The sequence below is a fragment of the Manduca sexta genome, chromosome 5 (genome assembly GCF_014839805.1).
Source record: "Manduca sexta isolate Smith_Timp_Sample1 chromosome 5, JHU_Msex_v1.0, whole genome shotgun sequence".
NCBI classification, from domain to species: domain Eukaryota; kingdom Metazoa; phylum Arthropoda; class Insecta; order Lepidoptera; family Sphingidae; genus Manduca; species Manduca sexta.
This window is the reverse complement of record NC_051119.1, coordinates 4,006,452-4,020,223: the sequence shown is the minus strand read 5'-3', so window position 1 is coordinate 4,020,223 and position 13,772 is coordinate 4,006,452. Positions and strand designations below refer to the sequence as shown.

The 13,772-nt window shown below is 36.1% G+C and overlaps 1 protein-coding gene across 1 annotated transcript in view; it reads left to right on the top strand.

Annotated features, from left to right (window-relative positions):
• The window catches only part of LOC115452354 (basement membrane-specific heparan sulfate proteoglycan core protein), a 29,481-nt gene extending 26,454 nt beyond the window's left edge, over positions 1-3,027 (top strand). The window contains exons 5-6 of the mRNA XM_030180858.2: positions 823-959; positions 2,942-3,027. Of these exons, the coding sequence (XP_030036718.1) occupies positions 823-959; positions 2,942-3,027 (223 nt within the window). The remainder of the gene's footprint in view (positions 1-822; positions 960-2,941) is intronic.
• Positions 3,028-13,772: the final 10,745 nt, after the last annotated feature.

Sequence of the window (13,772 nt, the reverse complement as noted above, 5' to 3'; positions counted from 1 at the left end):
TTCTTACATGTATTTTAGTGTAATTGTTCTAATTCTTTTGTAGGCGAAGCAAAAAAGTTATTTTCTGCTAGATGGCGTTGTAATAAATGTGGTATATAACAATAAAAGTTTGTTTCATATGTTGAAATAAAAGTATTTTACCGATTCTATTGCGGTTATTTATATTTACTTTCTCTCGACGTTTCGAAGACTTTGACGCGATTTTCCTTTTTCATTAAATGTAGAACAGGGTTCTAGGCTTGTGCAAGTTTTCAAACCTCTCTATTATTAGTTCAACTACACCACTGAACCAATTTACAGTAACAAACACTTTTTTTCAATAATTATCTTAAAATCATAATTGTACTTAGTTTATGATTTATGAAATACCTCATTTATACAACACTCTGTATTTTACCAAGAATATGAAGTACTCTATACTATGCCTAGCAATTAATATTGATTATATAATACCTTAATATAACATCATCCTGTATTCTTAAATATGGAAATAAAGATTTCAATTTGATTCTTTTAAGTTTTAAGAATGATTTTATTTATTGCACCAGAATATTAAAACCTGTATTGTCAATTAGTTATCAGTATATTCAGTCATAAAAGTAGCATACCATATTCAAAACTTCAAATCTCCTCGTGTCCTTACCAATAACATTTTTTATCCAATTAATAAACCCAACTTAATTATACAAAGATTGTTCTATTATAATCATATATAGATATTTTAAATATATTTTTTTCAGCTACTTTTATGGGTGTCTTTAAACATCAATCATTACTCTTGCTTGTATAATATCTCAATTTAACAACACCCTGTGTCCACAGCGTGAAGACCGAAGCGACTACAAACGGCGCCCTCTCGCGGCTGTACATAGCAAATGCGAACAGGAATGACTCTGGCAACTATACCTGCTCGCTGGCTGACGTCGCCGCGTCAGCTGTCTCCGTGCACGTGCTCAGAGGTGAGGATTTTCTAAAGGCAAGGTGGTTTTTCATAATTGAGAGTCCGCCTAGATAGGTACCTCCGTAATGTTTACTTCTGCCGCTAAACTACAATGTGTAGTCACTTGTGTTCCGGTTTGAAGGACACTAGCCAGTGTAACTACTTGACATAATAAGATTTAACATCGCACGTCTCAGAATGGCGAGCGCAGTGGAATACCAAAAAATACTTGTAATTCAAGGTGTTGGTTAGTGTTTCTATTGTATATGTGCGGTGGTATTGCTTACTATCAGACAGACAGACACATAGATCGACAGAGTTACTTTCGCACTTATAAGTATAGTATACCTGGCGAATAAATGTAACTTTTTTCATAGTCGACAAGTCTAGTTATTGGAATTTCATACCTTATGGTAGTCAATGGATTTGCCTTTCTCCTATTGGTTCTCAGAGCCATCAAAGAAAATGTTTCAAAACAACCTCCAATATTTGACACTGTTTAAATCATCTAAATAAATGTAAAGACCAATGATGATGATGATTGTTATGTAATAGATGTTACTACATAAAATTGTCTTCGGCCAACGTGCGGACTTCTCGATCCTGTGTGGTTTTATACATACATACTAATATATAACTAAATAAACTCACCCCAGTTTCCTTTTTCTTAATACATGTGCTCCCGGGAGCCCTTTTTGTTCAGCCCTTTTTGTTCAGCCCTTTTTGTTCAGCCCTTTTTGTTCCGATTTATATATTATAATTCTCTTTGCCGATTCCGATAGTAATATTTTCTTCAATAATAGTAATGTCAGTCTTCTTTTTTAATAATATTTATATAGACAGTTTCTTTTTTACCCCCACCGAAAAAAGTTTATATTCGAATACATACTATATATATATATTTATGTGTGTTGTGTTGTGTGTAAATTAATTTGGCCGAATTTGTCCGCGCTTCCAAATAATGAACTAATAAAAATTAAACAATGATAATGATGGTAGTCAACCATAATAATACCTCAACAATTCCAACATTTTAAATCACGTACACCCCTATGTTTCATTGAAATTCTAGTTGTTGTTCGCGGCTAAATCAATTTGTCGGAAACACGACGAGCTGTCAATATTTTTATTATCTATATATATAAAAATGAATCCCCATTTCGCGTGAACGGCTGGACCGATTTCACTATTTTTGTTGTTGTTGTGTTTGTTATTGTCAGGAGAAGGTTCTTCTGAAAGAAAAAATCAAAAAATTGCGCGGTAATTTTGAAAATTTAAGAAAACTTAACGAAAATGTTAATTTTAAATAATTGTCAGCGATTGACAGAATGCGCGCTGCAAATTCATAGTTAAGACGGGACAACGTCTGTCGGATAAGCTAGTCATAAAATAAATATGAAAATAAATTACTATGACTTTCAACTAAATAGATTAAATAGCATTAAATTTATCAATGCAACCACAATTACTGCAATTTTTCTTGTCTGGTGTAGGCGGGGCGATGCTTTACTATTCATTGAATTAATTTTGTATTATATGAAAATATTATATGGAAACAAAATTACTTTCACCATTTCTATGAAACATTAAATCTTACTTAATGCGAAAGCTGATAAGAATTCCCGATATCTAAATCATATTCGAAGGCTCATTCCTATTCAGGGTGGATTCGATAACTTACAAGATTATTTTTTTATTGCAGGAGAAATCAAAAGTGCTTGACTAAACTTCGGTATTTTAATACTTGAGACTAGAAAAATCACCTGATTATGTGTTTTTTATTATAACACTTGAGACTCGAGAAATAACCAGATTTGATTTTTTTTTTAAATTATCTAATGGGTTTCTCAGATCATTTATTTGAAATAAAAATCCTAGAGCTTGATATTTGTGCCAAATATGGCGAAAGGCTCGCAAAATTAGGCTTTAGGCATTCATGTTTTCTGTAGACAATTAGCCCCATATTTTAAAGCACTGAATTAATCAGTCCCTTGTCCACAGGAGAAAACCCACTCGCGATGCAGCGAGGCACCGCGTCCACCTTCTCACACCATCTTCTGACAGCATCCATCGTGTTCGCCAGCTGACAGTTATTGGGCGCGACTTCGCGCCTGCAATAAAGACTATAATCGCTAGACATTTTAACGTATGGAATTAGTATTTTAAGATTTGCATTGAAGTTTCTAATGACTAGGATTCAGAGACTTTTGAGGTCATCAGCTGTCACCCCCTTTCATCTACAATATAGATGATGTGGGTACACTAGTTGCTCTGCCTACACCTAAAGGATAAAAGGCGTATAAGATGTACAGTTGGTATTGGTTTAAGAGTTCAAAGAGCTTCACTTCAGTTGCTGTCGAACCTTAATGAAGTGATTGTGAGCGACAGACTGCTAGGAGGTAGGTTGGTGAACCTGTAAATGTATTTGGTAAGTATGGACCTACGTACCTTCTCAATTCACATAACTGAATGACGAGGTGAGACTGCTATCCTGATGAGAATTTTGGGCCTCGTGCGGACTTCTTTCAGCTTTTAGAAGTCACTTGCAGATTTAGACCTTCCTAAAAATTTCCAGGCTAACCTATTAGAAGTGACCTGAGTAAGATCAAGTCTGCCTAATAAATTTCCGTCTTAATTCTCATACTGAATGGTGATTCATGCTGATGAAATTTATTATAAAAGCATTACCATAGGACTTTATTATAAAAGACCACGCTTGTCATCGTGAGACATAAGGTTTAAGATCCGTAACATATTAAATGCTGTAGGATATTTGAGCTAGTTGTGCCAAAATGTGCCACTCACAAACTATCCAAAACTAAGTTATTAATTTTTAACATGCAATCAAACTTAATCGCATCCTTAGAACTAAGGTGTCCTAATACATAATCGCATCCTTAGAACTAAGGTGTCCTAATACATAATCGCATCCTTAGAACTAAGGTGTCCTAATACATAATCGCATCCTTAGAACTAAGGTGTCCTAATACATAATCGCATCCTTAGAACTAAGGTGTCCTAATACATAATCGCATCCTTAGAACTAAGGTGTCCTAATACATAATCGCATCCTTAGAACTAAGGTGTCCTAATACATAATCGCATCCTTAGAACTAAGGTGTCCTAATACATAATCGCATCCTTAGAACTAAGGTGTCCTAATACATAATCGATTGAAATGTCACTTTAGTTCTAAGGGTGCGAAATTTGATTCTTTACTGTTCAGAAATATGTCAAAATATATATTTACGCACACCATTTTTTTGTACACAGAAAAATCGAGCTATAACAAATAAACCACAAGTTTTAATTAAATTTGGTTCGTTTTAATAACTCAGTCCATTTGTGTAACCCGTAACTGCCAGCACCGTAAACAAGGTGTAAAACCTGCCATAGTGAGCCAGGTGTGTTGCGTTCCGAGCTCCAGATTGTGCACTCAGGTCTCAGACAGGCCGGCATAATTTTGTTTACTAACAAGGATAATCATCTCTCGTCCGTCAACACTACCTGGACCCCACTCCATTAACCATCAGGTGTAGTGAGGTCACTTCAAGTGCCTGTATAAAAAAGCGGCGATAGCCTAGTTGGTTGCGGAATGGACTGCCAAGACGTATATTTGCATGTTCAAAACCCAAAGTCACACCTTTGCCTTTTCTTAAATCATATGTGTATTCTTTGTGAATTATCGCTTGCTTTAACGGTGAAGGTTAGACCTTAGTCCAACACGCTAGTCTATCTTGACTTAACTAGTACTTGTATAATTTTAAATTCTACAAAACAATTGAATCCATATCTCAGAGGGGAAATCGTTAGCAACATAAAGTGATATCGGCACGTAATCTCCGGATATGTTTTACAACATTTTTACTACTGCTGTAAAAGCAACCAGCTGTTAAGAGCGTCGTAAAATGAAGTCCTGAACACCGAAATCGGAGTTAAGCGGGAAGGTTAGTTAAGTACGTTTGGGTTTGGTGTTATCGGTCGCTAAATAGATATGAGTGGACTGAAAATTTAAAATGGTTGCGATATAGAAAAATATACGAATCCCTCTTAGTGGTTTCGGCCTCGGCGGACAATTTCAACGAGGATCAAAATATGCAGGAAATATACAGTCATACTTATAGACTTGTTTTAGCGTTAAAAGGTGGTTAAGAATTGCTTAAATAGCTGTCAAAAATATCACCGGTTTCCTAGTTTAAACCTTATTAAGAGGCATGATGGCGGGTTTTGACTTACAGCTGATCGAGTATATTTGTATTTTAACCAAGCAAAGCTCTGCGAATTTATTATAAGTAAGACTGATAGTGCGCAAGTGTGTGCGCAATACACAGGTGCACTCTCTGTTCCTTCAGTCTCATATTCCAGTGAGATGACAATCCAATTTTTTTTATACTTGCGTGGCAAAGTGGTGTCGCTGCACCTGATAGTAAGTGGAGTAGGGTCCAATAGACTGTCAACTAACGAGAGATGATTACCCCTCGGCGGTCGACACAATTTTGCCGGCCAATTGGGACCGAATATATACAGGCTGATCCCGGAATGCGACACATTCGTGGGTCATAAGGGCGGGTTTTAACACCTTGTATACGTTGCTCGCTATCCTATATAAAATATATCCTACCACCAGCAAAGAAACAAAACTCCATTATATAAAGTAAACTGAGCAACGAAGTTGCGAACTTTGTTTTTAAGTTGTGAGTCGCGTTGTACTTCTGTTTTAGTTTTATGTCCTTTGTTGTTTAGTTTGTGTTAAAGTTTATTGATGCACTTTTATTAGCCAATTATGTATACATTTTTTTAAAATAACGCAGTTTCTTGCACCGCGTTATGGTAAATTAATGAGTAAATTTAATTAATTTATTTATAAATTCACTTACATTTAGAACTCACCATGTAAACTACTTTTATTAGGTAACAGATGCAATAATGGACTACAGAGAATACCAAGTCAAACCACTTAATATTTCAAATACAGAATAAAAATTTTATCCTAGCAGAGCAAATTACACTCATCGATATATATGTACTACGTACTAGATATGGCGGTTCGTACACTCATTGTGTTCGACCCAACTGTACTGTAATCCGTACACCTGACTTTAGTATGAATTCAACAATGACAGCATGTGGTTATGTACAGAGTGGCGCTCATAATATAAGAACTCGAGTCTAAGTGCGAACCTGGATGTGAACCGTTTATGGATTCCTGCTGGACTCGCCGGTATAAACTGTCCTACCGACTAAAACCCTGCCATTCGACTCTCTCCCTAATATGGAAGGTCGTAAGGTGCACAAATGCCTGCAACCGTAACCCTCGCAGGAGTCGGCTTTTGGACAGAGCCTTTCACCATTCAAGAAACGACAACTTGGTAAAGGATGCAAATATGCCACCATGAATGTATATAAAAAAGTTTTAAATTTAACCCTCTCTGAACTCCAAAGGAGCACTCAAAGGACATTAACGACAAAAAAATGTCCCACAAAACCACAAAAAGGATGAAAATAGAAGGATTTAACAGTAAACAAACTTATATAATAAAGTTGCAAACTTTTTTCATTATTTTACGTATTCATAGGTTTTTTGATGGCAGTCCTTCAAGGTCCGAACTTGCGTTATATTCGTAAACTTTTCGCATAACAGTGTGAGAAATTTAATATTTCATAAACAAATCTTTGTTTTATGGAACGAAGCTTGAGGTATGAAGAAACGAGACAAAAAAACGGATTTATAAGGAGTAAGACAATAGTCACAGTCACCATTTTTCGATGGTCGATGGAATGGAGATATTAACATCCTCTCATCATTGGACTTGCATTGAGTCTAGAATTGTGCTTGGTAAATAAGAACAAAATCGTCCCTTACATGAAGCCAATGAGATGTTACACCACTGCCCACCCCTCTAAAGGGAAAAGGCGTGATATACATAACACCAGTACTTTCAAATAATTTGCGGTCTGAAGTCACGTACAGCGAAGTGGCAGCATTTTTGCATTTGCGGTTGGACGACAGTTGTGCTATTCGAAATACATCATTATTTTTAGTGTATTACAAACCCGAAGTCAATTTGTTGAGAATCACTAGCACAATCCATTACACTAATTTTAACATATGTTATATTTTATCCTAAACCATTAAAATTTCGTCAAGCTAGTTACCTTTTGTATTAATAAAAATCCGGTCGCTTTCTGATACCTAATACTACAGCCGGCCGTTACAATCAAACTCTTCCCCACCCCGCGGCCCCGCACACGTTCCGCTCGCTCCGTACAGCGGCGTAGGCGGCACGTTGTTCTGTCAATCAGTCAGATATGTGATCTCTTATACTAAATTTAATTGGGGTGTTCCGGCTTTAAGGTATACTAAAAATGTTTTATATTTTAAAAACGTTAATCTAGCAAAAAATAGCATTAGTCAGATGTGTACGCACCCTAAGATTTGATACGATCCCAAAGATTCTTGCTTCAATATGTTTTCAAAGTGTTAACATGTTTTAAAGCCGTTTTAATATTTCAACAAACGAAAGACAATAAAATTCAAAAATTAAAACTCTATAAAGCTTGTTTACGAGTTTTGCGAGTTGTAAAATAACAATCGTAAAATATTTATCGTTAAGTTAAATTTATAAGATCGCAAGCGCGATAGGATGTTGCGTGACCGAAAATTTGTATTTTGTTATGAGAATATTTTAAAGTTTTTGTTTTCAACGGACCTTGTTTGACATCATTTTGCTTTACGTTTAATGTTCTAACACCGAGTTATTGTTAAAGTTAAATTTATTCTATACTTTGTGCATACTAATATAATATATTATAGTAATATCTGTATAATATACTGTCGCATAGGGCACGGGTTCCTTTTATTACTCAGAGAGATTAGATATTAGTCCTCCATGCTGGCGTAATGCACACCCTAAAATTGTTATAGAGCACTTCTCAGGTATGAAGGTTTCCTCACGATTCACAATAAATTTCGAAGGTATGTGAAGTCTGTAAACAAGCATCAGGCCAGCGTGGTGGACTAAGGCCTAAACCCTTTAATTAGTATAGGAGGTTCGTGCTCAGCAGTGAGCAGTATATACAGGTATTTTAAATTATATATTACTATGTTCAGCTAGCTATGTATGCTATGCTAAGGTGGTTTGGGCATTTGGAGAGGATGGATGATAAGAGACTGACAAAGAGGGTTTATAAGGCGAATGTGGATGGAAGAGCCGGTAGGGGTCGACCGCACCGAACCTTCGAATGTCAGATTTCTGACATTCTCAGTAAAGGCCAGGTCAAAAGTACCCGGAACCGGAGGGAATGCATGAAAGGATTAATGAAGGTTGAGGAAGCTCGAGAAGTATGTCAGGACCGTGCAAAGTGGCAATCTATAGTCTCTGCCTACCCCTATGGGATAAAGGCGTGATACTATTATGTATGTATGTATGTTCAGCAATATCCTGCGATCATTACCATGATGACAATAGCCAATCATCTCAACCTTTACTCTTAGTCGGACTGACTTATCGATGGCTCCTACGTTAACTAGCGCATCTGAATAAAATGCGATTTACACTTTTATAGCGTTTCATTATCTATGTACTATAATATCTTTCAGCTTTTTCTATTCACTAACTCAGTTCCAAACCCATCGAAAAAGTTAATAAATTAGGATTTTTAATGGGTTTGGTAATAAACAGTACATAGGTAACGAAACGTTTAAAAGTGAAAATCACATTTTTTTAGATACGATTGTTTATTTCGGAGCCATCGTTATAACAGATTGTCACCTTTTTGTGGACTTATTGTGCCTCTGATAATCCTGGTAGAATCTTGTTCATGTCCTTCAATACGGCTTGACTTGATCACTGGCTCGGTTCCAAATAAGTTCATTAACCTATGACATTATTGTGATCAACAAATTGTTACGTTTGGCGAACTGCCATATGCTTGACATGGAAACAACGTACTAATTCTAGGAATACATCAAGTATGCCTCAAGTTGGTGCATCAATTAGGACTGACCACTTGATATGACAGTACCTATAAACTGTAAGCTGTATTTGTATATGATGAGGTCTCTGGTTCGTTTCTCAGGTCAGGCAAAGTGATATTGAATTTATCTGTATCAGAACAGTTGGGAATTATACTAGGTAAATAGTAATAAGTATATCCTAAAAACGGCGATAGCCTAGTTGGGGGTTGAACGGACTGCCGAGACGAATGTCCGCAGGTTCAAATCCCAAGGGCACACACCTCTGACTTTTCTAAAAAGAAAATCATGTGTGTATTTTTTGTGAATTTATCGTTCGCTTTAATGGTGAAGGAAAACATCGTGAGGAAACCTGCACATCTGAAATGTTCTCTATAGGAATTTCGAAGGTGTGTGAAGTCTACCAATCCGCACTAGGCCAGCGTGGTGGACTCATGCCTAATCCCTCTCAGTAGTAGAGGAGGCCCGTGCTCAGCAGTGGGCAAGTATATAATACAGGGCTGATATTATTATTATTATTATACCCTAGAAACCATCTATAAATTACGCCGCATGTTAAGAGTAGGGGGTCAACGAAGTGTCATATGTGACAAGGCATGAGTGGTCATAAGTTTTGTGACGTCACATGTCAATATCTATAGTAAGCTAATACATGTAGGCTGTGGTTGCCTACTTGAAGAGCACAGAATTTAGCTAATGTTGTATGCGAATTTTTTTGTTTTTTTTTTCTTGTATTGTTACTGTGCATCGACTGGTAATCCGAAACAATAAATAAATAGTACAAAAACACTAACATTAACTGTAAAGGAAAACATTTTAAATTATTCTATCTCTGGCTATATACCTAAGGTTTATTTTGTTTTGGCGAATTCTTGCTCGGAGCGAGCGGCTCGCTGTACCACAGGATCGCTTGTCGGCCGCATTTAATCTAAATTCAGCCGCCGGGATTTGATGTCGATTTTATAAAAAGTAATGCCTAAATTTTACTGTCGTTTTCATTTATTTAGTTCTGGGTGTCATAGAGCAAAATGTGTGACGTCACACCTAAAGTTAAGGGGGTCTCACACTTGTGAAAAGAAAGGGAGGGGTCAAAAAATTAAATTTGTGTAATGTATCTTATGGATGGCCTTACATGGGACCTAATATAGAACTAATGTTTCGGTTTGAAAATTTGTAGCCAGCGTTATTACTAGACATGATTAGACTTAACATTGATGTCTCAGGATGACGAGCGCAGTAGAATGTCACGATTTTTTTTGGATACGGAGCCCGCAGTCAACACCGGAGGAAACCTGTGGGTGGTATCCTGGAATCCCCCGGCCTAGCGACTGCACGGCCCTGGAGGAAAGTTTGGGATAGCTGGGAAGGAAGTGTGTGGGTAGGATAAGGAAACCTCTTAGGAAGGGAGGAAGGGAGAAGGCCAGGAAATGTTCACGAGCCCTTATAGGCCTCAATGTGAAATGAAGTATACACACTTAATTGTGTGCCTAGGGCCGCGTCAAATGTCCCTCGTGCGGGCGTGTATTTGGTGTGGAGACCGAGCGAACAAGAATTGCCTCAGGGGAGCGACACGAGCGCAGGGGCGGCTGTGGAAGTAGCCTTAGACATCTCCGTCAGAGGAAGCTCGCAGTCGTCCCTAATGCGTCGAAGAGGGCCACCGCGGAGTTTTAGTTGGTATGCCGTGCGTTGTATATAGGTTAGGGACTCGGCCCGGCGGTCGCCTGAAGGTCGACATCAAATCCGGGCGGCGCAATGCCGGGTCGTAAGGCACGGTGACCCCAACATAACCGCTCAGTCGCCCCCCACGAAGGCTGAGCGGTAGTCATAAGACACTTTCTCCGCGAAAACAAAAAAAAAAAAAAAGAGGGGAGCGACACGCAGTTAGTAATTCAAAGATCATGGTTGCTATTTATAGGTAGCCTACCATCAGGTATCTTGCTTGTCTCGCCATTCAGGTACAAACAAATATTTGTCAACATACCAACATTTGTCCCAATAAAATTTGTATGAGAAGGAAAGAACACTGTGTTACAAATCATGTATATACTGATATAAATTGTATATAGTTAATGAATTTTAGATAGATAATTAAAATAACTCATCTACATTTGTTTTTATGTAAGTATATAAACATTATGATGGATTGTTTTATTTGATGTTATATTTTGAAGGAAAATGTTCTTTACGCATAAAATAATAGAGTTTGTAATATTTTCGCCCATTCTGAAAAATTACTAAATTAATTTCGATATTTTTGTTTGTATTATTTTAGTTTTAATCAAACTTTAATGGAATATTGTAAAGTTGCAAACACAACTATAAGAGGCTGTTAACTTATACCCAATACGCGACACAAAACAATGACAAAAGCATCAATATTTCGTATAAATAAATATAATAATAATATCAGCTCTGTATTATATACTGTCCCACTGTTGTGCACGGGCCTTCTCTATTGAGAAGCCTTAGTCCACCACGCCAGCCTAGTGCGTTGGCAGAATCCTTCGAAATTCTTACAATAATCTAGGTTTCCTAACGATGTTTTGTTTTGTACACAATTTGATAAACAATTTAGTTGAAGCAACTATTTAGTCAACATTTGCTTAATTCATTTTGTTGATTTGTCAATATATTTTTTTAAGAGCACGCCGAAATGGCGCTTCATCACCTGATGGCAAGTGGAGTGGGGTCCAATAGAATATCGACTGACGAGAGATGATTACCCCTCGACAGTCGACACAATTATGCCGTTCTATATGTATGTTAACGAAATATTGATAGCTTGCATTTCCCTAGCATTTAATTTCATTCTCAGATCAAGTTGTAACCTAACCATGTTTTAATTGATAACAATTTTGAAACTTGGAAATGACAGATAACTGTTTTCACGAATTCGTTACATTTAACTCTATTTCAATGGAATAAAGACTGTGATTGGACGTAGATACGCAAAAAGCATGCAACCCACAAAATGAAATAATGAAGATTGAAGTTTAAATCGTATTTTTGCTCATTATTTTATTTTATATTTTGTCAATAAAATGTCCAAATTAACATATTTAACTAAGTTGTTTTTACTAAAAATATAGACCTTATAGACTAGAACCAATTTGGCATACTCGGATCATTTTCGACCATACTGTGTCTTCGATCCTTTTTCTGTCTCTACGTCGAATTGTCAATAGAATATGATCAAGCACTTCGCTAGATCTATTCTTTGTTAAGTAATCAGTCCTGATTATAATGTAGATTAAATAAAACTCAATGAATTAATATAAAAATTTTAATTTATATCAGAAAATGTAAATGAGTTTTGTACGGAATATATTAATAATTAATAACAATATGGAGGAATTCGAGTTGTAAAATTAATTGAATACTGATAAAATTAAATATTTTATTTTCATACAGCAATTATATTATGGTTATAATATTATACGTTTCTTTTAAAATTCCGAGAAGCAATAATATTTTTAAGTTATGAAATGTATTTTATATTTTATAATTTGATTTATAAATTATTTAAAAATCGACAATACATATTTTTCATGCTTTAAAAATACAAAAAGGAATATTTCAATCTAGAATTTTAATTTTATCAAATGTGTAATTTATTTTCAAATATTTTTAACTACAATTAATTAAATTAATATTACAAATGTAATTTTAATTTAAATCACGTCACTTAATCTCACTTTACTTCATCCCTCACTTATCTTATTAACTCAAACTATGTACTTAATATAAGAAACATCGGCCATGTTTGTAAAAACAAGGAAATATATGTTACGAATTAATGAGATGTTTTATTTAAAAATGGTAGAGTCCCAAATATATTTTAAATTTTAAGTGACTCCACTGTAATGGAGATTTTCCCGCTCTCACACTCACTACAGCTCTTGTAAGCCAGGATCAGCAGTGGCACGCATTATAACACCGAGCGGTGAAGCTCGGCGAGTCTCAGGGAATACTAATTTGTCATTATCCCGCAACGAATTTGTTTGATTAGTTAATGCAGAAAAACTTGAGGATATTTTTTGATAAACACAATTTTATTTTCTTATTATAAATGAACGACTTTTTTTATACGACATAACATATTGACATCTGAGAAAATCATGGAAGGGCACAAAGATATTTTTTTAAACATAATAGATGGCGCCACAAGTATATTATAACACATAATAATACTTAAATTACAACAGCAGAACTAATCAACAGAATTAATCAAAAATAATAAACTAAAGACGCATTTATCTGCACCTGGTGGCATGTGAAGTGAGGTTCAGATGTTTAGACTGACTAGAGATGATTATCCCTTGCCAGTTATGCCGGCCTGTTAAAGATATACAGGCTGATACCGAAACGTGACACTTATTTATTTATTTATTTAAGGACCTCCAACAAAGGATACACGGCATATAATAAATACAATGTCGTAGTATTGTACAATTAGCAATGTGACGTGCCTCTTCAAGTATAGGAGACCACAGACCTTTTATGTTGTCAACTATGGTGAATTTTACACTTTTATGGTGCCTACCACCTAGCATTTAGAATATGCATGAGCTGCTTCGCGAAATGATGAAAACCTACATTTTACCGTTGCATTGCGTACGGCAAGCGAGATAATTGATCAAATATCAAACAATTTGTGTCCGATATGGCGACAGGATCGCATACATTACGTCTTATCCCCAGAGGGATAGACAGAGGTGCTATTAGCGGACTGATTTTCTCCATGTATGTTGCGTCACGTGCTATAAGGAGCGAGCCTCTCGCCCTATCGGGCACCAATTTCAGACTTCAAGCTTATTTTGAGTAGAAAAACCCAATATTACTTTGCTCGACCTTGGA